Source organism: Sorex fumeus, unplaced genomic scaffold, assembly GCF_029834395.1.
Source record: "Sorex fumeus unplaced genomic scaffold, SorFum_2.1 ptg000036l, whole genome shotgun sequence".
In the NCBI taxonomy this organism is placed as follows: domain Eukaryota; kingdom Metazoa; phylum Chordata; class Mammalia; order Eulipotyphla; family Soricidae; genus Sorex; species Sorex fumeus.
The window spans coordinates 5,564,326-5,590,529 of record NW_026606093.1 but is presented as its reverse complement, the minus strand read 5'-3'; the positions used below and the strand labels follow the sequence as shown (position 1 = coordinate 5,590,529).

The following is a 26,204-nucleotide window of genomic DNA, read 5'->3' as shown; positions in this document are numbered from 1 at the left end:
CGTAAGGTACTTGCTGTGTCTGCAGCTGGTGTGGGTTTGATCCCCAGCACCGCATACAGGCCTCCGAGCACCACCAGGGCTCACTCCTGAGCACAAAACTAGGAGTAACCTGTGAGTACCCAGGGGTGAGACCTCAACTTCCCCTCTTCCCCCAGAAGATGCAGAATTGCCATCTCTGCCCAGGTGACATATAGTCTAGTTAGGACATACAGTGGACAAGCACAGAGAGAGAGCATAATGAACCACTCCACAAGGTCAAATCTTAAAAGGATGCCAAAATAAAAAAAAAAACACACATATCTATTTAGCTCAGAAAGCTATTGTCAGGCAGGGCTTGTTAGGGACAGCAATTTTTGTGTTTTTTTGGTTTTTTTTTTTTGTGTGTGTGTGTGACAAACGGCATCAGTTGGCACAGCCTCACTAAGATTGAAAGTTTTGTTTTCAGAAAATAGTGTCCTAAAATTCATGTCCTGCAATGGTGAGCCATGTCAGCTGGTGTTGGTTGTTGGTTCCTTTGCCCCTGAGCCTCTCCATGGTTAGTGGAGCTTCCTTCTACTTTGCTCCTGGTTTCCACCTATGAGCTTGAAATAAAGGTGGTTACCTGGAACTCAAAGGAAGAAAGTGTATCAAGAAGGAAGGTCCCAAAGAAAAGCTGTGGAGGAGATTGAGTGATAATACAGTGGCTAGGGGGTGGGTCTGGCTCACGGATGACCCAGGTTCAATCCCCAGCCCCCCCCCATATGGTCCCCTCAGCACCATAGGAGTAATCCCTGAGTGCAGAGTCAGAAGTAAGCCCTGAAAACCACTGGGCATGGCCCCAAACCAATAATTAAGTCATTTACAACCAACTTTCTGGAAGGAGAGCAGGGTTACAGAGGGAAATAATGTGTTTAGGGTGAGTTGAGCATGTTTATATTCTAAAAAGAAGGAAAAGCAACTATGAAAATGATGATATTTAAGACCAGCAGGGCAAGAAAGGAGATCAGTTAAACACTGTAGAGACCAAATAGATCTCGGAGAAACAGCGAACCTACCTTTTTGAAATCACAGGGAACGAGGCAAGGGTGGTAGAAATGGGCTGGCAGGTCAGGAAGGTGGCTCAGTGGTAGAGCATTTGCCTTGCATGTGTGAGGCTCTGGGTTCAGTGCCTGGTACCGAAAAAATCCTTCAGGGGCTGGAGAGATAGTACAAGATGCTCGCCTTGCACACAGCTTACCCTGGTACTGTCTCTGATGCTGCATATGGTCCCTGAACACTGTCAGGAGTGATCCCTAAGCACAGAGCCAGGAGTATGCTCCAAGCACTGCCAGATATCGCCCAAAGAAACAAAAGAATAAAGTAGGCAGTATTAACAGCAGCTGACATTGATTGAGCATTTGCTGGATACCAAGTTCTGCTTTCAGTGGTTTGTTTGGGAGCAACGTCCAATGGTACTCAGGGACTAATCTTGGCGCTGTGCTCAGGAGGACTACTGGTAATGCTCAGAGCACCACACGTGGTACGGAGAATCTGAACCAGGTTCATGAGCCACAGAAGCAGCATGCGAGGCAACCTTCTTACTTCCTGTACAATCTCTCCGATTACATAATAGTTTTCTTTTTTCTTGTTTTTGTCTGTTTGTTTGGGTGACTGCACCCTGCTGTGCTCAGGATTTACTCCTGGCTCTGTGTTCAAGAAAATCACTCCTGGTGCGGCTTAGGGGACCAAATGTGGTGCCGGGAATTAAGCTAGGGTCAGCCACGTGCAAAGCAAGCATCTTACCTGCTGTACTACGTCTCAGGGCCCATACTGTAAGTACCTTAATGTTTCATCCTCTCTACAAACCTTGAAATAAGTTCCATTCTAATTGAATTTTATAGATGAGAAAGCCAAGGGTGAGTTTTGCAGGAACTAGGTAGAATGACTCAAGAAGTCTCCCCGCTGGTTGTTGGAGGGGCAAGTCCGAGAGGACGCTGGAGGAAGGATGCAAGCAGTTCCCCTGGGGGTCCTCTGCAGGAGCTAGGAGGCAGCTTCAGCAGGCACGGTACGAGAACTCTGGGTTCATGCCAGGAAACTTCTCCGTCTAAATGAGACTCAACAGTCATCTCCAATATATGAAACAGACCAAATTCAAGCTGTACTAGTTGATGATCAAGATCCTATCTGCTGTCTTTTCCTCTTGAGCTTAGGGCAATCTCAGGGGCAGCCCATGGGTGTTATGGCCTCCTGGAATACAGGGGGGAAGTCTTATTATAGGAAGATCAAGCTCAGTGTCTTCAGAGGAATGTCTGAGGATCCTGCAGTGTGTTTTTCAAGGAAAAATCTCTCTTGACTGAAGAGGGCAAGGACTTTCTCTGGAACCTTCTGGTACATGGCCATGGCACAGTGCATTTGATGCCATTTAGCTCTCTCGGGAAAACGAGCAGACAATGAGTAGGAAACAAATCCTGGTGAGAGGGGAGTTTTTGTGGAGATTTCATCCTTTTTCAGGCCATGTAAGATCAGCCTCAGTGACCCACCAAGACCTGGAGACCACCAGGGTGACACTTCTTGCAGTCTTTGGCCTAAATGACCTGTAATCACTTGCTTTCTTAAGGTATTTCCAAAGCTTTCTGTGGAGGACAGTGCAGTGACAGATCGCAGCAAAGAGCAAAGGGACGTCCCCAGACCTGGAGAGAGCGGGGGATGAGCGGAAGGCTATCAAGATGGCATTCTGGGTAATTCTCTGCTTGCAATAGAGTTACAGTTGCCAAATTCTCAGTGGCACAGACTAAGAAAATAAAAGTCATTAGAAGATTTTTGCATCTGTGCAGGGTTTATTATGCTTCCTCCAAGGCAGTTTCATATTCAAAGTCTTATTGAGTCCCCAATACTCAGTGAGATCAGCCAGGCAGGAAGAAGAGCTCCCCTTTCCCTGATTTAACCCTCAATGGGCAGCAGTAGTGAGATGGAGGTGGTTTTCACCTCAGCACAATTCCAGGGATCCAGGGCACTTCCCGGGATCTCCCAGCCTTTAAGCCTAAGACCAGCATTTCTCCCATCCAATTTTCCCACCCTGGTTTTCTGATTGTCCTAGTTTCTGGCCCCTTCCATGCTTTTGGCTCAGGGATGAGCCATCTGGTCTCTGAAAAATCCAACCCAGCAGTTGACAGGAAAGAAAAAATGCAGTGTTTTCCCCCTCTTTATCAGAGGGGGGTTAATTATGAGGTGATCTGGGGCAATGCATGGAGGGAAGATGGGAAATTATTCTAAAGCCTCTTGATGATGTATCAAGAAGTCATAAGGGGGAGAAAGATTTCCATCTTCAAAAAAAGCAGCTGTACTGGGTACAGTTAGGTTCAACTAGATTCACCCATTGTACATGTACAGTTTGAAGAGTTTTGACAAATATCTTCAATTGGGTAACCATGATCTCAGTCAAGCTATGGAGCATTTCCTTTGTTCCCTTTAGCAATTTAATCTCTACCCTTCCATATCCTTGAAACTAATCTGATTTCTGTCGCTAGAATTTTGTCTTCTTTGTTGTGTCAGATGTTGGGAATCACACAGTGTATAGGCTTTGAGTTTGACTTCCTTCACATTGTATAAAGCTTTTGAAATCCATCCACATTGGTGCATTTAAGTGAAAGCTCATTCTTTTTTATTGTTGACCAGTATTTCATAAGATATGTATGTTATAATTCTTGTGTCCACTTCCCAGTGAGTGGATGTTCAGGTTATCACTGTGTATTTTTTCATGCAAATATATATATGTCAAAGTCCGTTGCCATTGGGTGAGATGGTTGCATAATGCCAGAGCACATGGTATTGATGTACAGAATTACTCCACCCCACTTCCACAAATGTATCCACAACCCTGCATCACTGTCCCTATGGAATGCCTAGTCCAATCATTGTGCCCTCTCACCACCACCCTAGGATTTGGTAAGCAATATCGTCATACAAGGTCAAGGGTTTGATTGTTTGGTATTGTCTTTCCCCGTCTTCTGTCTCACTATATTCCATAGATGAGTGAGATCACCTGGTATTTATCTTTCAACTTGTGATTTACTTTGACATGCAAATAGCTTCTCTTTGATAACAACAGCCTCTGCATGCATCTAGAACACAGGGTCCAGATGTGTGCAAGATACATGATTCACTGTCTTTGCATGTGTATGTCTCTGTGCTCTTTGAACATCAACTCTGGGCCAGCTCCATCCTACGCCTACTCCTCTGGCCAGGATGCAGATGTTCTCAATGAGAGACACTCTTTGTAGTCATCCAACTCCAGAAGTGAATATGCAAAACAAAACACGTACATGGATGTTTAACTTTTTCATTTTATTTTATTGTGATAAGAGCATTTACCATGAGATTTACCCTTTTTAACAAATGCTTTAATTGTATAAGAGTATTGTTAAACTATAGGCACAATGTTCTACACCAGATGTCTAGAACTGATTCATCTTGTCTAATTGAAACTTTATGCCTCTTGATTACCAATTTTCCATTTTCCTATCTCTTTCAGCCCCTGGTAGGCACTTTCTGATTCTATGAGTTGATTAGTTTAGGTACTCAGATATGCAAAACCCAGACAGTATTTATCCTTCTGCAATTAGTTGTTCCACCTAGTATAATCCTTCAGAGTTCATCTATAAGGTCAGTATTTAAGGTCCTGCTTTTCCAAGACTGAGTAATATTCTACTAGAAGTGTGTTCCACTTTTTCTATCCATTCATTCATCAAGACACATTTTACATTGTGATTCTTAGCTGTTATAAGTAGTGCTTCCATGAATATCAGGGAGATCATGATTTTAATTCTTTTGGGGAAATGCCCGCAAATGGAGCTTCTGGATCATAGGGTAATTCTATTTCTAATTTCTTAGGGAATAATCATACTGGTGTTCACATGTTGCACTTCTAACAGCAGTTCAGAAGAGTTTCAGTTTCTCTACTTCCCTGCTTTTGTTTCTGTTTTATAATAGCGATTTAATCCTGTGTGAAGTGTTATTTTATTGAAGTTCTGATTTGCATTTCCCGGCTGGAGAGATAGCACAGCAGTAGGATGTTTACCTTGGATGAGGCCAATCCAGGATTGATTCCCCGGAATTCCACCTCGTCCCCAAGCCTACCAGGAATGATTCCTGAGTGCAGAACCAGGAGTAACCCCTGAACATCGCTGGATATAATGAAAAAAATATGTTTGCATTTCCCTAATGATAAACAATTTTGAGCATCTTTTCTATGGACTATGGTTAACGTTTGTCTTTTTAGGGGCTAGGGATGTGACTGAAGGGGTAGGGCATATGTCTAGCATGTGTGAGGCCCTAACTTTTATCTTTACCACCACATGATCCACTCTCCCTCTACCAAGCACCATCAGGAGTGACCCCTATTAGAAATCATCCTTAATTATTTAATTTGTTCTTTGTTGGGGGCCAGGCTCAGCGGTACTCAGGGTCTTCAGCTGGTCCTTTGCTCCGGTGTAATGCCTAGTGGTCCTTTCGGGCCACACGTGGTGCCGGATTCAAACCAGGTTTAAAGTCACAGTTGTATTCTAGGCAAGAGCCTTATCCTTTACTTTTGTTCTTTTGTGAGGGGGTGCCACACTTGCTGGTGCTCAGAATTTATTCCCAGCTCCCACTCAGGAATCACTCCTAGTGGGGCCCAGGGGATCACATGGGGTGCTGGATATTCAGCCCCATTCGCCGCATGCAAGGCAAGCACCCGACCCACCGCACTGTTGCTCCAGCTCCAACCCTTATACAGTTTATCCCCAGCCTCCCATTTGTCTTTTTATTATTCAGTTGTATGGATGATTAGTTTTAGGAAACAGTGTTTTCTTTGGGGAGGGGATGGAGACAGCTTCTGGCCAGTGCTCGGAGGATCCTATGTGGTACTGGGAATCAAACTCAGCTTGGCTGCAGGGAAGGCAGGTGCCTTATGCCCTGTACTGTCTCTCTCTCCCTTTTACAGAGGAAAACTTTTGTATTTTTATAAGTCTAATCTAACAGGTATTTTTCTTTTTATGGTTTGTGTTTTTATGTTTTATTTAGGAATTCTCTGCTTACCCTTAATCTCAAATTTTTTGTTTTCTGTCTGGGGAGTTTATAAAATATGGTTGTTATTTTAGGTCTAAGATCACTTAAGATTAATTTTTGTAAATAATGCACAGTAGAAATTGAGGTTTTTAAAATATAGATAACCATTGGAACACCAAGTAAAGGATGTTTGGAGGACTCGCTTGGGAAGGGAGATGCGTGCTGAAAGTAGACTATAGACCAAACACGATGGCCACTCAATACCTCTATTGCAAACCACAGCACCCAAAAGGAGAGAGATAACAAAAGGGAATGCCCTGCCACAGAGGGGGGCGGGGTGCGGGAGTGGGGGGTGAGTGTGGGAGGGCGACTAGGATCATTGGTGGTAGAGAACGGGCACTGGTGGAGGGATGGGTACTCGATCATTGTATAACTGAAACCCAAGCACAAAAGTTTGTAAGTCTACAACCGTACCTCATGGTGTTTCACTAATAAAAATAAACAAATAAAAATATGTAGATAACCAATCATTTCAGCATATCCATTTAAAAGGTCATCACCCTCCCCTGAATGACCTTGGTATTTTACCAAGAATCAATAAATATTTGATTCTCTCTCTCTCTCTTGTTTTTTTGGGGGGTAACACCCAGTAGTGCCCAGGGTTTTCTGCTGGCTCTGTACTCAGGGCATCACTCCTAGCAGGCTTGGGGGACCATCTGGAGTGCTGGAGATTTAACCCTTGTCAGCTGCATGCAAGGCAAGTACCCTACCTCTATACTATCACTTCAGCACCTACATTTTATTCTTTTTAACCTTTCTGTTTGGTCCAGTTGATCTGAAGGTCTGTTCTTACACCTGCACCAAACTCTCTTCATTTGGGCCATGTGATGTTCTGCTTAGAAAATACGCCATGTAAGTCCTACAGCTCATTCTTGACTTTCAGACTTCTGTTGGCTCTTTGGCTTTCCCATTGCCCAGGAACAGGAATGACTTTTGAGAAAAGAAGAGCAGCTTCTCTTCCTCATCATATTTCCATAGAGAAGTTCTCCTGGAGGAGGAGAGAATGTGGAACAAAGGCAGCTGGACCAGCACTAGTGACCTTGGAATTGGGATGGGAAGAAGTGTCTGAGAATGATTTGATGATTTTGAAGTGCCTCAAGACAGTGCCTCCGAGGGGTTCCCTGATTTTTCCCTTGCAAGGGAGTTGAATCTGCTGTTTTGTATTGGGTTTGGTAACATGGATCCGGGGGAAGTGTCTGGGCATTGACAATGTACACACACACACACACACACACACACACACACACACACACACACACACAGGGTACTGGTTCTTTCGCCTCCTATTTCCTGCAGGAAATCCTTTCTCCGTCCCTCTGCCAACTTCCCCCACTGCAGAACTGCACACGTCAGTTTCTTAAGCTACTCAACAATTTTTATGGTCCTGCAGTGGAATCTTGAGTTTCCAGCTAAATATAGATGTGGAAACTGATAGGTGAAGAGTCTCCTTGCATTCTGAGAGCCTGACCTGGTGGAAGCTTTAATTAGCTCCTGGTGCCACTTGCCTCTTCCTTCCAGCAGTGGCTGCCCCACTCTTCTCTTTTCTTGACCCCACCCTTCTCCCCAACGCCCCAGTTCTATTAAGAAACAAGATTCTTCTATGGTCGAGCCCTCAAGACCCTGGTCCTTCTGGTCTACACTGCCTTTGCCTCTCTCTTGCTTGTGTGATGCCCAGAAATCCCCTGAGCTAGCTGCAGTCCCCTCTTCCCTCCTGCCCCATTCCCCGACAGTTCCATCCACTCATGACCAACAACCTCATCAATACTTATCAATTTGGGGCGGTCTCCATCTTGGAGATTTGCCTATATCTTGACCTGAAATTTGTGCTGTCTGGTTTTTCTCGTCTGGAGAAACTCATGTTCTCTACACATCACTAAATGTGTATGTGTGAGTGTATGTGTGTGTGTATGTGTGTGAGTGTGTGTGTGTGTGTGTGTGTGTGTGTGTGTGTGTGTAGTTGCTGGTAGCAGCTTCTGAGAACAGAGCCTCCCCTCCAAGACTGCAGGCTGCCTGGGGTGGTTTAATCTCTCCTGCTCACTAGCTGTGTGATTTTGGGAGGGTGGGGTAGGGTGAGGGATATGGCAAGCCATTTATTTCCTCTGGGCCTTTGGTTGTTTCTTCTTCTTCTTCTTCTTCATCATCATCTTCTTCTTCTTCTTCTTCTTCTTCTTCTTCTTCTTCTTCTTCTTCTTCTTCTTCTTCTTCTTCTCCTTCTCCTTCTCCTTCTCCTTCTCCTTCTCCTTCTTCTCCTTCTCCTCCTCCTCCTCTTCCTCCTCCTCCTCCTCCTTTTATTAGTGAAACACCATGAGGTACAGTTGTAGACTTACAAATTTTTGTGCTTGGGTTTCAGTTGTACAATGATCAATTACCCATCCCTCCATCAGTGCTCATTCTCTACCACCACTAATCCCAGTATCCCTCCCACTCCCCATCCCCCTCATCCCACCCTACCTTTGTGACAGGGCATTCCCTTTTGTTATCTCTCTCCTTTTGTGTTTCTTCTTTATGAAAAATAAGATGATCATTTGTGTCATAAAGAACTATCATGGGGCCAGAGAGATAGTACAGCGAGTGAGGCGCTTGTCTTGTACACAGCTCAACTGGGTTTGACCCCTGGCACCACATATGTTCCCCCGAGCACTGCCAGCAGGAGTAATCCCTGAGCACAGAGCCAGGAGTAAGCCCTGAGTAAAACTAGGTGGGACCCCCCCAAACAAAACAAAGCAAAACAAAAAGCAGTCAGAAGAAGTGAATGAGGGGTGAGAGGGATAATACAGTAGGTTGGAACTCGCCTTATATGTGACTGATCCAGGTTTGATCCCTGGGACCATGTCTAGCCCCTGAACACCACCAGGAGCGATCCCTGAATGCAGAGCCAGGAGCAATCCCTGAGCACTGCTGGATGTGCCCCCCCCCCCCCCCGCCAAAAACAAACAAACAAAAGAAGTAAAAGAATGCTGGTGGGGGAATATGCCAACAGTGAATGAAAACTCGCCTTGCCTTGCTTCACGCCTAGAGCGATGGGGAAGTTTCGTTGGATGTGCTTTTCTGAGCACTTCTGAGCATATAGAGAAGTGGGGCTTGCTTCGCACGGATATACAACACATAATTACCAGGTGCAGATGAAATGATTGCAATTTGAGCGACTCTTCCCTTATTGATGAAGATTCTGGTTATTTCCCCTTGCTTAGCTTCCTCCCCTAAAAGATATAACAATTTGTCCAGATACCTTTGTGAGCCAGACCTTGCATTTTGAGTGTATCATATTCCAGAGGTGGAATTTCCAGGTCGAAAGACGCTTGTTCTTTTTTTGTTTGTTTGTTTTTTGGGTCATACACAGGGGTTGCTCCTGGCTCATACATTCAGTAATTATTCCTGGCAGTGCTTGGGGGACCTTATGGGATGCTGGGGAGAGAACCCGGGTTGGCTGCATGCAAGGCAAAGGCCCTATCCACTGTACTCTCACTCTGGTCCCAGAATCATGGTATTTTTTAAGATGAAAGAAACCCTGGAAAGGGGCTGGAGCAATAGCACAGCGGGAAGGGCGTTTGCCTTGTACGCAGCCGACCCAGGTTCGATCTCCAGCATCCTATATAGTCCCCGAGCACAGCCAGGAGTAATTCCTTTTTTTTTTTTTTAATGTAGGAGTACTGCTATTTATTCAGCCACTGATTAGCTGATTGATTGTGCATGAACTCCACCTTACTTTTTTTTCATTTTTTATAATTTTATTTATTGAATCACCATGAGGGCAGTTACAAAGCTTTCAGGTCTAAGTCTTGGTCATACAATGAAACACCCGTACCTTCACCAGTGACCATTCTCCACCACCAAAAACCCCAGTATACCCCCATCCCACACCCCGCCCCTTCCTTTGGGGCAGATGATTTCCACATTACTCTCTCTCTACTTTGATCACATTCAATATTTCAACACCAGACCCACCATTATTATTTGAAATTTTACCCCAACACTCGGATCTGCTGAAAAGGCAACAGTAGACAATTTGTGTTCTGTTGCTGGTTATGAATAACATATGATGTCACGTGGCTGCAGTAGGGTCACGTGGTTTTGAAATTCCGAAATTTTAACACTTAAATCTGGAGGGATTTCTGCCAAAAGCCACTGGGTTTCGAGATTTGCTCCTGAGTCTCTGAGTCCCAAGCCTAACCCAGTGAATCAGGCCAAGGCGGTGGGGATCAGGCACCAGGAGTTTATCGGTATTGTTTGGGGAGGCACATCTGGGGCTGCTCAGAGACCACTTTCACCTCTTTGCTGGTGTTTGCTCCAGGGAACAGTCAGGGGATCATGTGGTGCCCGGGACCAAACTAGGGCCAGCAAAGCAAATGCCTTAATCCCTGCTGGACCCCTCAGCCCCAGCGACAGCATCTCAAATCTCTCTCCCCGTGATTCTAAAGAGCTGAGAGCCGTTTTTCCAGCTCTGCCCTCTCTCTTATGGCAAGAGTAAATAAATTGAGACCCTGAAAAGGTGAGCCGGGTGCCACACAGTTGGCGAGCAGGAGCTGCCTCTGGAACCCAGATCTCTGCCTGCTGGGCTGGCTTTTTCATCTGCATCAAACAAATCCCACATCAAACACCTGCCTTGGACTTGTAGCAACACTAACAGCTACTGAGTGCATGTTTGTATCTTTGCAAGTAATCAGCTTAAAAATGTTTACGGCATGCAAGTCTGCACACGAGAAGAGAATCTACGACCCAGCTCTGCTGGGCCCCAGAGGGAAACGGTTATGAAGAAACTATGACAAAGCAAATGGTGGAGCAGAACAAACGGGCTCCCCACCGGGAAAGACTCTGATTAGGAGACTAAGCAGAGGGGGTGGTTGAGTGGGGCTTAGTGAGTGACTGAGGAAGCTCGGAGGACGGTGCTCTGCACTCCCTTCCCAGGAGCAGTGTTTGGTGACCCCCGGGGCATGCCTTGGAGCGATGATACCTGCATGTCTGGCCACAGCTGACCTGCTCCCTCTCCTCTTCCCTCAGGAATGAGACGGTGCTGCACCAGTTCTGCTGCCCCGCTGCCGACTGCTCCGACCTGGCCTCCCAAAGGTGCGATTTGCTGGGTGTGCTTCAGTCCCTGTCTGCCCCCACCCCAAAGCCTCCATCATGGCACCATTCGATGCTTCCTCTGAAGTCTCGTGTGTGTGTGTGTGTGTGTGTGTGTGTGTGTGTCTTTGGTTTTTGGTTGTTTCTCTGTTTTGTTTTGCTTTTAACCTCCTTCCTCCGACTTCTATTTTTCTTTCCTTCCTCTGGTCCCCAGATGAGCCATTCCCAAGGTCTGAGTTATTGGCCTATTGAAAAAAAAATTTTTTTTTTGAGGGGGGCACACCGGTGATGACTCCTGGCTCTGTGCTCAAGAATTACTCCCGGTGATGCTGGGTGATGTGTGATGTCGGAAATCAAACCAGGTTCAACTGTAAGCAAAGCAAGTGGCTTACATACACTGCACAATCTTTCCAGTCCCTGAAAACACAACTTCTTAAATACTGTATCTTTAACCTAGTAGGTTGTCTGACGCTCACGAGGGACCTGCCCGTTCCTTAAATATCAAAGACTTACACTTTTCATGCTAACTTTTCTCTTGTCATAACAGAACCCAAATGACTGGCTTTGATTTTAAGCATTTTCTGACTCTCCGTGGTGGCCTGGGAAAGGGGGGTTCTCTTCCCTGTCCTGGGCTGTTCATCTTGCTTTCCTCCCCTCTCCTTTGCCGGTAGTCTCCCTTCCCCTACCTCACGCCTCTGTCTCTCTGGCCCATGCCCCCTCATTTCTCCTCCTCCTTGTGCACCCCCCCCTCGCCTTGCTCTTACCCTATTGTCTGTGTTGCCAGCTCTGACCCTCAGTGCTCTCTGATCTCTGTCCCCACCAACCTGCCTCAGTTCTACATATTCTCTGTCCTCTCCATCATGCACTCATGACGTTCTAGATCTGACTTAAAGCTGGCCCCCCTGCAGCTCAGACTGTGGAGATGAAGGTGCCCCTGTTTCCTCTTCTGTGTGATGAGGGGAATGGTCTTTGCAGAAAGTCACATTTATGTGGAATCTCACTGGACCCCCAGCCACTTGATGAGGTCAAAGGTTTTTCTTTTTTTTTTAAATTTATTTATTTTTGCTTTTTGGGTCACACCCGGCGATGCACAGGGGTTACTCCTGGCTCTGCACTCAGGAGTTACTCCTGGCGGTCGGTGCTCAGGGGACCATATGGGATGCTGGGAATCGAACCCAGGTCGGCCGCGTGCAAGGCAGACGCCCTACCCGCTGTGCTATCTCTCCAGCCCCTCAAAGGTTTTTCTTGTCCCTGTCTCAGGAGAGAGGAGACCAGGGACCTGAGAGCTCAGCCCACATGCCCAGTCACACAGCCAGGACACGCCAAGGCCCGGAATTGCACTGGGGCCACCACTGCCTCATGCTGGCTCTTTCTTAAGGTTCAGTGATTTTATGATCACTTTAGTCCTTGGAAATACCCGCGAATAATGAGAGGTAGAGACTGGGGACGGAAGACCATGCTCTGAAAGTTGCTCTTTTCTCTTAAAAGGGGGCTGGTCATGAGGGCTGGAGCTAGGGCAGGACTCTGAGGGAGAAACTAGAGGCGAAGGGTGCCCTTGCCCCAGTGGGCACCTCAGCATCCTGACCCTCGTGTCTGAGGGAGGCAGGGCTGTTCCCTGAAGCCACCCATGTTGAAGAATGGAAGGTCCAAGGGAAGCCCAAGTGTTGGGCCACCCCCCCCCCCCCGCCCCATCGCCCTGGGATGTCTCTGTGCCAAGTTCAGAGCCCTAGAGACAAATAAGGCTGTCACACACATGAGGAACTCGCCTCTGGTGGGAGCCCCCAGGGAGAACAGCAATGGGAAGGAAGAGCTGGAGACTCCAGTGCCGCCCACAAGCTGCGTTTGTTCAGTCACATCTCAAGCGTCCCCCACGTCTGCTGGAGTGAGGTCTCCTGGGCAGAGGAGAGGGGAGTGGGCCCTCTGCACCCACTGAGCACCCAGGAGAAGCATGTGCTCCCAGAAGCCCAGCCCTGGGGAGAGACTGGCCACAGACCTTCTCACTGGAGTTTTCCTCCTGGGCCCTCCTGCTTGCCCTGTACCCTGGTGGGGAAGGGACCGTGGGGGTGGGGGGGCAGGGCATGTTGTCTGGCAGGGGCGCTGCTCCCTCATGAGGACCAGCCGACAGAGGAAATCAGGTTTTTCCCGCACTTGAGACTGGGCGGGAGACAATTTGCGATCTCGTGTCCCCTCAGAGAAGGCAGAGGGTTCTGCAGAGGGGTGGGTGGTGAGGGACCTTCCTGGGTTGGCTCAGGGAACACCCCTCAGCTCTGCTTCCTACACTTTTCCCCCTGAAGGCAGACAGCAGGGCCTGGAGGTCCCTGTCTCCACAATGGTCCAAACACTCAGCGGCTCTCTGCCTCGGTTCCCCGCTATTCAAGGTTGTGTTGTCTGTCTGTCTGGCTTGTTTCCTAGAGCATGTTTCCCTCTGTCTGTCTGTCCACCTGACGGCAGCGTGTCAGCTTCTCCAAGAAGAAGGCCTCTGGCTGCTTGCTGAGTGTCTAACAGTGTCTGTGTCTGTCATTCTGTCTGTGGTTGGCTCCCGCGGGCGGGGGGCTCAGCCTAAGAAGTTTCCTCCCTCAGTCTCCCAATGTTCCTGCTCTCAGACCCTCCTGCGCCCCCTTTCCCTTCCCTGTTACCAGAGTCCTGCCTCGGGGGAGGACCCCAAACCTCTCCAACCGCAAGAATGCAGCAAGGTGACACCAGGCCTGAGGTCCCACCGGGTGTGAGGGGCCCACACTCCACTGGACCCCCCCTAAGGAGACCCTGGACTGGGCTGTGGGACCCCGAGCCTGGACAGGCTCCCCCCGCCCCAGCCTGGGTTCCCAGAAGCCCCGCAGGTCCTGGCCAATCCCCTCAGGATCCTGTGAGGGGTCCGTGGTCTCTGTAGGAAAGGCCAGTAAGGGTTTGGTGCTAAGCCAGCTGGACTCAGGCACCTGGGCCCTTGGGCGTGTGGAATCAGATCTGATCTTTCCCTCGGTGGTGACCAAGGCCCGCCCTGGGTTGAGGACCTGTCCTTCCCTGCCCCCTACTCCAAGCAGTGGGGCTTAGCCTGAATCCTGAGTCTCTGGGTTCATCTGGAGCCTGCAGTGGTCGGTCTCAGCCAAAATAATAATAATAAAAATAAAATAAAGAATCAGTGGCCCCGTCCCCAAATCTACTTTCTTTCATTATGCGAACAGAAAGCACCCCCATGGCACCTGGTTTTACTACCACCCTATGGGATCTTCCGGTGCACCCCAGAAGTGGCATTGCCCCCTAGAAGGGAAGATGTAGTTACAAACCCTCCAGGTGGGGAGATTCTGGGGTCCATGAGTGATCCCCACCCTCTTCCAAAGGAGCTAAGAGCAGGCCTCTCCCTCCTCTGTAACGCAGGCTGAGACGCTGAGGTCGGGAGCAATGCCCCCCAAATGGGAATAGTTAAAGTGGAGTGAGTCTGAAAGCTGGAGTCCAGTGGAAGAGAGCCCATGGGGCAGGCAGCAAAGATTGGGGTGTCCTGAGAGGGATGAGCAGGTCAAGGCCCTGGATGTGGGCCATGCAGGTCGCATCACCCTAGCTTCCGTCTATTCTGTGCCGAGAGGTTCCCCGAGCAGGCCACCTGTCCTCAGGTGAGGCTGGGGTGGCAGTGGGAGCAGCCGGCCAAGGCTTTGTCCCCTTCCCCACTTCCTCTGCACAGCCAGCTGATGGCAGGCCGTTATTCTGGGGAACTGAATAGGCTGGTAATTGCAGCCCTAGTTTCGAGCCCAGACTCTCCATGACATTCGGAACAATGACCCTGGAGCGGGCCAGCCGCCTCCTAGCACGGAGCTGAACGGCAGCCCGTGTGTCTCGGGGGTGGCATGGGACCAGGATGAGGAAGACGGCTAGGGGGCTATTAGGGTAATGGAAGGAGGGCGGGGGTCCTGAAAGGGGGAAGCAAGAGCAAGTCCAGCCTTGGGGAGGCAGACAAAGGAGCTGGCAGGGCAGTGCCCCAGCCTGAAATGACAGCGCTTGGCCCTGACCCCACCCTCCTCACTGCCCGCCCCCACCCACCCAGTGCAAGACACACTAATATTCATGTGTATTGAACATGCAGGAGGTCAGACTAAGCGCGTTCCATATTTTTATCTCAATTCTTTGAGAGAGGCTCTTCCTACTTCCAGATGAAGAGCTGGCTAGGGAGCAGCTCTTCCTTGGGACCGCACCACCCGGGGCCCCACCTCCCGCCCAGAGGCAGCCTCCTCTACCCGCGGCCGAGGGGTGGTCACTCAGCTTCTGTTGTACTGTGATATATACATCTATACATTTTTCCAAAGAGCACAGATCTCACCGGCACTTCTTTCAACCTCAAATAGCATCTATTTGCTCTGATTGTAAGTTCCACGTGCAAGTTTCTGAAGACATGGAACATATCCGAACTATCAAGAGGGAAAAACAACCTAAATCCAGTCATGTGGCGTTATCCGCTGTTACTGTCTTAGGGTGTCGCCCTGCAGAGTTTCCTCTAGTGCTGGGGTTTCGATGAGGTATTCGAGAGGCTTTATGCCCGTTTCTCCTGGATGGCATCACCTAGAGCCGACCGCAGCCAGCGCTTGTGGCCAGCGCAGCCTGCCTCCTCCGGTCCCTCCCCAGCTGGATCAGTGGCCCCGGCAGTGTTTACTCAGTGATTACCAAGCAATTACATTCTCAATCGATGCCGTTTAGTCTTCCAACAGCTGGGCCTGGGCGCGAGGGCATCACTTGGGCCCTCCAGAAACAGCAGAGGCTCCCGGGGGCGCCGAATCCCTCCCAGCCACACCCCACCCCTGGGCCCCCCTGCCTGCCTCCCGGACAGCAGTTAGGCTCGGTGCTTGTCAGGACTGGGGTGCCCTGTGCAGCAGCTGCAGCCTAGTGCGGGCTCCCTGAGGCTTTGTGGGGTTGAGATCAGGTGCGCGGGCAGGGCTGGGCATCCTGCTCCCACCACTGTGCTGCAGGGTTCTGGCCAGATTCCTGGGGCTCTGGGGGCTTGGACCAGGCGGCTCTGCAGTGCCAGGGAGCTGCGGGTTGCCTCACCTCTCTCAGGGCTCTCCGAGGGGTCCTGCCAAATGCACTGGGGCAGGGGGCGCCATGCTAAGGCTGGATCACCTGGAAGCGGGGGAGAATTGGACCCTGGAGCTAGAGAAACCGGTCCCCTGAGTTGTGTGGTCTGTCACTTTTCCTCTCTGTGCCTTTTGCCCGTCTGTGTTTCTGCTGTGACACTCAGGAAGCATGAAAGGCGGAACAGACTCCAAAGTACCGACAATTCTGTGCGGGTCCCCTGGCTCTTGGTGCCAGACCTTATGAGAAAAGCCTTGTATTGCATGATTTTTTGACTTTCTGTTCAGTTCAGGGAGAAACACACCCCCCAGAGCTCTCTCTCTCTCTCTCTCTCTCTCTCTCTCTCTCTGTCTCTCTCTCTCTCACACACACACAGATTCACATCCCACATCTCTCTCTCTCACACACATCACATCACACGCACTCACACACCACATGCACTCACACATCACACAGACTCACAACCCACCTCTTCCCCCCACACACACACTACAGACTCACAGCCCACATCACACACACACACACACACACCACAGACCCATCCCATGCACTCACACACCACATCTCACACACGTCCCACATCGCATAGTCACATAGACACACCAACACACACCACATCAGATACACACACATCAAATACACAGCATCACCTATGCACCACATCACATACACTCAGATGCCACGTTTTGTACATATGCCACATCCCACGCCCTCCCTGCGCCAAACACCCTATTACACACACACAAACACACAGCACACAGACTCACATCCCATATCTCAACACACACCACACATACACACACCACAGATTCACATCCCGCATCTCACGCACATACACACACACTTTATCACACACACTCATACACCACATGCACTCACACATCACATCACATGTACTCACATACCACTCAGACTCACAACCCATATCACACACACCACAGACTCACAGCCCACATCACACACACCACACAGACACATCACACATTCCCCCACATACATATGCCACATCACATGCAATCACACACCAGACTCACACCCCGCATCATACACACACACATCCCACATTACATAGACACACTACAACACACCATATCAGATACACACACATCAAATATACCTCATCACCTACGCACCACGTCACATACACTCACATGCCACGTTCTGTACATATGCCACATCACACGCCTTCCCCGCATCACACACACACACACACACACACACACACACACACACACACACCAGATTTAGAGCCTATGAGGAAATCTTTGTCTTATTCTGATTTCTGATTTTCTCCTTAGGATACTGTGCCCTGGCTAGTATGTGGACTCATGTTTGAGGACGGGTGGTTTGTCCAGACCAGTTTCTCTGTGTCCTTTTCTTTCTTGTTCCCTCCCAGAAGAGTAACCTGGCTCTCACGTTGGTTGGGAGGATGAAATGAGCTGCTTTGTGTTCAGGACCATGGCACCATGAGGGGGGCCAGCCCTTTCTTGGGGTGGCAGGTGATGGGCATGGGGTGGGCGGAGGCAGTCATTCCGATGTCAAGTCAAACCTTGCCCAGGCCATACCAAGCGCTGACTGCAAAAGGGGGGGGGGGAGAGAGAGAGAGAGAGAGAGAGAGAGAGAGAGAGAACAGAGGACCAACTAGTAAAGGAGATCAAAGAAGCTAAAAACCCAGTTGCATAGCAATCAAGCAATGCCAACAGGCCTGCAAGGAGACTTTCTAAATATCAAGGCAGGAGGGGAAATGGTTTTCCCAGCACCACACTGCCATGAGCATGCAGACGGCAGTGAGCTCGAGAACAAAGGCCTTTTATCAGAAAAATGTCAGCTGACAGTTGGCCAGTTCTCTTCAGAGGAGGAGATGGTTGAACTCTGCTGGTACAGCCAGCTTTGGGCCCAGCAGTAACTGCTCACCTGGCTTGCTGTGGGGGGACTCCCCCTCATGAGTGGCTGCTTCCCAAAGCCAGGGTGTCTTCTCCTGTCCCTTTCTCCCTTTTGGATGAGCTGTGAAACTCAAAGGTGGGAAATGACACGGTGATTCTGCTCAGTTGACGAGTGGTTTCTGCTGCCATGTGACAGACTGAGGCTGGACATCAGGAAGGGCTTCCTGCGAGAAAGTTAATGTTGGGGCCAGAACAATAGTACAGTGGGTTGTGCATTTGCTTTGGGTTTGATCCTTAGCACCCATATGGCCTCCTCCCTGAGCACCGCCAAAAGTACTTCCTGAGTGCAGAGCCAGGTGTAATCCCTGAACATGGTTGGATATGACCCAAAAAGAAAAAAAAATGTAATGTCAGGGGCCTGGAGAGGTAGGACAGGTGTTGGATACATGCCAAGCATGCAGCTTACTCTGATTTCGCTATAGAATTGCCCCACAAAGGGAAGAGACAAAGATATGCACTGGGAGAAACAAGGGAGGAAAAATCTGATTTTTAAGGTACCATTGCCAACCCAGTCTCCTCCAAAAGCTGAGCTCTTGGCCCAAGGTTCAGGTTATATTTAAGCAAACAGGGGACTGTCTGCATGTGGGGCCCAGTGGCGAGGTATGAGGTGACTGACAGGGAACAGGGTGGTGTAGAACACCTGCAGGTCAGGGTGCTCTGGCACACAGGGAGGGGCCGGCGATACTGTGATGAACGGAAGTGGGAAAGGAAGCAGGCTTCCCTTCACAGTTTGACTTTTGGCACCAGGGATGCCCAGGCATCTCAGAGTGCATCCTTAGAAAACCCTGAGTATCATCAGGGTGGACTGTGTAAAGCCTGGCACAGCTGGGCCTGATTAACACTGCATCCTTGGGTCCTTGCAGTGAACTGATGGTCCAGTTGCCAGGAATTGCTGGGATGGCTCCCTGCGCCCCTGAGCGTTGCTTGGATGCTCTTCTCCACTCCAGTTTTTTTTTTTTAAAGAAGATGAAGATCAAGAAAGGGACAGGGTGGGGGAAGGGCGGTGGGGTGGGGGGACTCAGAGGGACTCTCCCTCTAGATGGGAACGAGATGTCCTGAGCATTGCATTGCCATTGGCTGCTGGGGATTCTGCCATCTCTTGTATCAAGACTCCTGCTCCACACACACACACACACACACACACACACACACACCAGACTCTGCACACCCCTAGTGCCCCTCCCCCTGGCAGATGATGAACCTGAGTCTGGAAATGACTCTGCACCGAAGAAATGCCTGTTTGGCTGGGTTGAAGGAAGCTGATCTGGGGGATTGGGAGCGCAGGAAGGCAATGAAAGCTTTTGGCCAGGAGAAAACAGTCCCCCTGCCCCCCACTCCTGCCCCACAGCATGGTCTCAGGCTCTGTGCCAGGTCTGTGATGGTCACCCTCATAGGACTGGGCGGGGGCAGCACCCTAAGAAGGACTCTATGAGGTCTTTGCAACCCAGGGAGCAATCACTCAGGAACCAGAACTCTGGGGAGCATGAAAGTTCTGGAATAAGGATGGCAAGTATCAATGGGTGTCAGTAGAGGCGCCTCTCACAGCAAAATCAACTTGACACATGTGGAAACAGGTGCCAGGAAGTTATAAGGAGCCATCAGGAGCTAGCCCAGAGCCACCCGGGGAGCAAGTACTCGGGTCTTAACCATGCAGGTCTGTCTGCTCATCAATCTCATACCATGGCACTCGGCCGTCTCCCAGTCCTGATTACCTTCTGGTTATGCTTCCTTTGGCATCGTTCTAACTTGGAGCTTCAGAGCTTATACCACAGGGGCTGGAGCAACTGTACAGCAGGCAGGGCATTTGCCTTGCACCAGCTAACCTGGGGCCGGTCTCCGGCACCCCAGATGGTCCCCCTGGCACTACCAGGAGTGAACCTAGAGCCTGGAGCCAGGAGTAAGCCCTGAACACTGCCAGGTGTGGCCAAAATGCAAACAAACAAACAAAAATATATGCTAGACAGAAAAGTTCAAAGCACTCAAGCCTAAGACAGCCCCAGGCAAAAACCCAGATAGCTCACGTTCTAGCCTTTAATTGTGAAGTCACATCGTTTGCACTTCTCTTTTATAGGATGTTGATATTTCATTTTTTCTTTCTTTTTTAACAAAAGAGCATCTTGGAAATCCTGAAAAGGAATAAAAGATAGTTGCTCCTTACTCAAACCTTACTGAGTGTTTCTTCTCTCTTACCCCGTGTCTTCTTTCCTAGGAGACAAGTGAGAGCAGGTAGGTGATGTGATATGGCCAAGGACACATGGGGTCAGGACGGTGCCCACCTTCTCCTGGGCAGCCTGGTATAGGCTGTGCCCCTGGAATGCCCACAGGGCTGCCTCAGATGATGAGTTGGCCGACAGTGCCTGGGTGCACATGTGCACCCCCTCTCGGGACCTGCAGGCACTCCTGCCCTCATGTCGCACCTGGCCCTGCCCTTAGACTCATGGCCTCTAGTGCCACCTTCATTTCCGTGAGCTGTATCTAGCTGGTCCTGACAACCACCCTGCTCCGTGTAAAGATCACCACCCCTATGCGCCCCATACCACAGGGGCCCCCAGAAGGGACCCCTCAAGAACAAGTCCAGGGACTAGAGTTAGTACAGTGGGGAGCTAGTACAATTTGCCTTTCACGTGGCTGACCCAGGGTCAATTCCCAGCACCACATATGGCCCCTGAGCATCACCAGGAATTGTCCCCGAGCACAGAGCCAGGAATAATCCCTGGGTGTGGCCCCCAAAATAACCAAAATAAATAAGATTAAGTCCATTGTCTTTTTTTCTTTCGGTGCAAGGGTTGCTTTGGGCCATACCTGGTGCTATTCAAGGGTCAGTCTTGGTGATGCTAGGGCTAATATTTATGGCACTGCAGATCGAACTACGGTCAGCCTCATGTAAGGCAGATGTCTTAACTCCCATACTGTCTCTGGTCCCCATTGTTTTTCTGAACCATAATATATTTTCCAGTCTGTAATAAGGGGTATGCCCTAGTGGTCTGATACCACTATCTTTCCAGTCCGACCATCTCAGCGTTGTGAGGACATATTCCCTGAGAGGAACTTCTTGTCTTCTGAGGGTCACCAAAGACATTATAGGGCTAACGCCTCCCCCATGCAGGCGCTGCAAAGGCTTGGGGCCTGCTAAGGCTTACGTAAAAACAAGGAGAGAACGAGCCCTTCGGGCAAAGCCAGGCGACGCTAGATGCGAATTCAGGACAGGGACTCCTCAGAGGGAAGGAGGTCTACACGCAGCCCAGGACTCTCGAGGGATGTTTTTTGAGTTGGGAATAAGAGAATATTTTTCTTTTCTTAAACCTCACACATATATTATTCATATTTGCATTATAAAGCAGTTCACAACAAAAGGGGGAAAAAGCTGAAATAAAAACCGGAGTTCACTAGGATATAAGTACGAAGCGCCCTGTGAGTCAGCCAGGAGGCTTTCTACTGTGCATTCAATTTTATTTTATTTTATTTATTCATTTTGTATTGTCGTTCTCAGTGGAGCTTCAGGAGCCGTGTGGGCATACTGAGGTCAGCTGCGATGCCTTCCCGTCTGGGCCATCTGTTCTGTTTTAAGGGTGGCCTTTCTGGGGCCAGAGAGATAGTACAGTGGGTAGGGCTCTTGCTTTGCTTGCCAACCCTGTCTGATCCCTGAGGACACCACCAGGAGTGATGCCCCCAGCACAGAGCCAAGAGTAAGCCCTGAGCACTGCCAGGTGTTGGCCCACAAAGAAAACAAACAAAGGGGACCTTTCTGGAGCCCCAGTTGGATATTGGGCTGAGTGAGGAAGAAAGGCAGGAGCCGGGAATGTCTCCCTCCAGCGCTCCACACAGTCAGGGGCAGGGAAACCGGGGCTCCATTCAGGTGCTCAGCTCATTCCGTGGGGGCAGGGCGAGGCATGCATTCGGGAAAGGGTGTGCGAGCCCTCGAAAAGGGGAGGCCTGGACAGGATGTCTCGGAGCTTGGCTTTGCTAACAGGTCCATGCCAATCTGTGAGAAAGGCGAACATTCGAGAATGTGGGGATTCCAGGGGGTGCGTTTTGGGAGACCCAAGAGAGGTCTTCTGAGCAAGTTCCTAGACAAGGCATCTGGAGCGTGCCATGTGCCGATGCTGCCACAGGGGCGAGTGAAGCAGGGTGCGTCCACTGCGTGCATCTGGGGACAGTGTGCCTGTGGCCACAGAGAGTGAGGCCCCGGGGAAGGAGGGGCTGGAGCCCAGGGAAGGCCTGGGAGCCTTCGGACATGAACCTGCAGACCCAACTCTGTCTAGGACTCAGGCCTAGAAAAGTTGTGAGGCCAAAGGCTACAGTTCCCATGCTGAGAGGGGGAGGGGGGAGGGGAGGGAGAGGGGGAGGGGGAGGGGGAGAGGAAGAGGGAGAGGGAGGGGGTAGGGGAAGGGGGAGAGGGAGAGGGGGAGGGGAAGGGAGAAGGGGAGGGGAGGGGGAGGGCGTCACACTCAAGGGCTTTGGGCAGATCTGTCCCAGGCAACGGAATCAGAAAGGGCCTTTGCAAATGGCTGGATCCCACCTCCAGACGTTTTTTCTTCTGAGACCCAACGTCCAACTTGAATAATGAAGGTCAAGGAGTCACTTCGGGATGGGGAAAGGGACAGGCATGGAGGAAATAGTGTAAGAGAGGTTTATTTTATGTCTGCTCGGGGACCGCTCCAAACCTAGCCTACTCCCAGAGTCAGGCTTGTTTATTTGTTCATTTGTTTTGGGGGCCACACCGAAGATTCTCAGGGGTTACTCCTGGCCCTGAATCATTCCTGGTCTTACTCCTGGCTCTGTGCTCGGGAATTACTCCTGGCGGGCACCTGGACTGCTGGGGATCGAACCTGAGTTGGCTATGTGCAAAGAAAAGGCTCTACCCGCTGCTCTCCCCCATGTAAGGTAGGGTTGGGCTGTGTCGTTTGGGGTGAGTGAGAACAGGGGGCTGGAGGCCTGATGGTAATGCAACTCCAGGCCCCAAGGAAGGAGACTGAGGACACTGGACTTCGTCCTCTCAGGAGACAAAGCTCCTTGCTCCATGTCATGAAGAAACTGGGTCAGAGAGCAGCAGAGTGATGGAGGTTTCCAGGGGTACCAAGGGCAGAGGGGTTGCCGCCTCCATGTAGCCTACCCCTGCCGGCAATATCTTTTAGCTCATTCTTTGAGTCAGCACAGAAGGAACTGATCTCTCACACCGGCTGTCTGTTCCCCTCAGTCCCTCTGCATTTCCCTCCAAGACCCCCAAGGACACAGGACTCCTTGTTTGATGTTTTTATTAAACTGACCTCACTGTTTTAGATCACTTGATTGATCCCAGGGAGATTGGGGGAAAATTTTTTAGCCAAGGATGAGACATTGTGAGATGAGAATGTTAAGGTTTTGTCTGGAAAATGTCATTTTCTATTTTTTTTCTTTTTGGGTCACACCCTGGCTCATGCACTCAGGAATTACTCCTGGCAGTGTTCAGAGGACCCTGTGGGATGCAGGGAATCGAACCCGGGTCGGCCGCGTGCAAGGCAAACGCTCCACCTGCTGTGCTCTCACTCCACTGTCACTGCCACTGTCCTCCCATTGTTTATCGATTTGCTCAAGCGGGCCCAGTAACATTGTGAGACTTGTTATTGTTTTTGACACATCGAATATATCACAGTAGCTTGCCAGGCTTTACCATGAGGGCAAGATACTCTCGGTAGCTTGCTGGGCTCTCTGAGAGGGGTCAGCCGTGTCGACCACATGCAAGGCAAATGCCATACCCGCTGTGCTTTCGGTCCAGCCTCCAAAAATGCCATTTCTTTAGCCCAGAATAGTTTTGGGAAAGACTGGGAGAATCTGAGAGAGTCTAGTATAACCAATTAGGCCCTCTGGGGAAACCTTCCAGCCTTCAAAACACATTCCAGCAACTCTCTGCTCTCTGTTCTTCCCAGCATTGTCCAGGCAGAAACACAGCCTTGCTCTCACTGCCTCCCACATACCACTCACCGCCATCAACCCTAGCAGTCTCGGGCTCCTTATTCCCTTCTTCATGTTTGTGTCAAAGGCCATCACCTTTCAAGCCTGACTCTGGGGCCAGAGAGATAGTACAGTGGAGATGGCACTTGCCTTGGACACAGTCACCCCAGTTCAATCCCCAGCATCCTCTATGTTCTCCTGAGCACTACCAGGAATGACTCTTGAGTTCAGAGCCAGGAGTAACCCCTGAGCATCTTTGGTAGTGGCCCAAAAAATAATACAAATAAAGAAGACTGATCCTGGGAGTAGGCCTAGGTGAACCATTCTTCTGAATTTCCCCCCTCTAAGAAGACCATCTGCCTTTTTTTCTGGTCCCCACACTGCTCTTCAGTGGCTTCTTTGGTTCCTGGCACAAGGCAGTAAGGTTCCACAGGATCTGCTAGGGAGCCCAGAACACTCCCCACACCAAGTCTGCTCCTACCAGGAGGTGTGTGAGCTTGGATCCCTGCTGTCACAGAAAGCCTTTTTCTATGGTAACCAACTGTTGATGAGGTTAATTCATCTTTACAGCTCTCTTGGATAGAAGATACTCTCAGTCTGCAAGGGCAAGACCCAAAGCACTCAAAATCAACCAACTAGTAAGCTGCTGAAGAAAGTTGGAACTTTCAGGTTATCTTGCCTTTAAATGAGGGTTCTGTAACGATAGTACAGTGGACAGGGTGTTTGCCTTGCACGCAGCCAACTTGAATTCGGTTCCCAGCATCCCACATGGTCCCCTGAGCACCGCCAGGAGTAATTCCTGAGTGCATGAGTCAGGAGTAACCCCTGTGCATCGCCAGCTGTGACCCCCCAAAAAATCCCCCCAAAAAGAAACAAATAAATGAGGGTTCCATCTATGTGGAGGGTAACCCTGACCAGTGTCTGAAAGCACCAGCCATGTTTGCTATGTGATCAGAGCTGTCTGCAGCCCTCAGCACTGTCCCCAACATATGGGAGATATTGCATGAATCAGCTCTCCAGATTAGTGTTTTCAGTTTGGGTTCAGAGTCTCTAGAGCCTCTGAGTGTGGAGATAAAATTTGGCATGTGTACAATCGTGTGTATTTTTCTGGGAAGGGAGCCCAGAGTCCTTATCAAAGGCATTTGGAACCAAGAGAGGTTGGACGGGTCTGGGCATGGGAGACCAGAGTGATCCTGGCTGTCAAGAAAATGAGACGGAAAAAGAAAAGCTGAGTATTCATCTCTGATTGGTTTCTTTGGGAGACAGAATCTGAGTTGAGGGCGTTGAATACTTAGTAAGGATGCACTTGGGACAAACACTCTTAGAAAGGAGGCTAGGAGCAGAATGTGGCGGGGGGGGAGGGCAACAGGAGGAATCCAGTGCAATGGAGGGCTAACAGCAGCATCTCACTGCAAGCTCCCTGCAGGGAATGACTCTCAATTCTGCCCCATTTTGGGTCAAATGGGTGAGCCTCTAAATCCCTGCTTTAGCTGTCCTGTCCGAGGACGGTCCTTGGTAGGACATTACTTTGGCTCAAGTATCTCTGTGTAACTGAGACAATCCCTGGTTGGGCCAATGAGGGTAACACTCAAAACCAGTTTCCAAAAGCACTCTGAGCTGAGAAAGCAGTAGTTCTCGATGCAAGTAGTAGGTGTTGATAGAAGCACATCCCCCAACCTTTCTTTACTGCCTTTTACCATAGGGGGTAATAGAGATGAAATGATATTCATCCATGTATCTGTACATCCATCCATTCATGCATTAATCCATACGCTCATCCACCTATCCTTCCACCAACTTACTGATCTATAATCCATTCATCCATCCATCCACTTTCTCATCCATCCATCCATCCATCCATCCATCCATCCACCCATCCATCCATCCATCCACTAATCCACATATCCACCCGTTCATCCAACATTTATTGAAGATGCCTTATGAGCCAGCCCACTTTGATAAATAGCTCTGGTACAAAGTCGTCACATTACACATCAGTATGGTGGATGGGACATTACTTACGCATCAGTAATTAATTAGGGCACAAAGTAGTCATTGCTCATCCAGAGGCAAGAGTAAGCTTACTGGAGCAGGATTATTAGGGCACATTTGAAGGTGAGGTTTACTGCTCCTGGGGCAACAAGTGAGTCCTAA

At 49.7% G+C, this 26,204-nt stretch overlaps 1 protein-coding gene across 1 annotated transcript in view; it reads left to right on the top strand.

Annotated features, from left to right (window-relative positions):
- IQSEC3 (IQ motif and Sec7 domain ArfGEF 3) overlaps window positions 1–26,204 on the top strand; it is a 106,231-nt gene that overhangs the window by 27,011 nt on the left and 53,016 nt on the right. Inside the window, exon 2 of the mRNA XM_056117741.1 lies at window positions 11,062–11,127. Within this exon, the coding sequence (XP_055973716.1) occupies window positions 11,062–11,127 (66 nt within the window). The remainder of the gene's footprint in view (window positions 1–11,061; window positions 11,128–26,204) is intronic.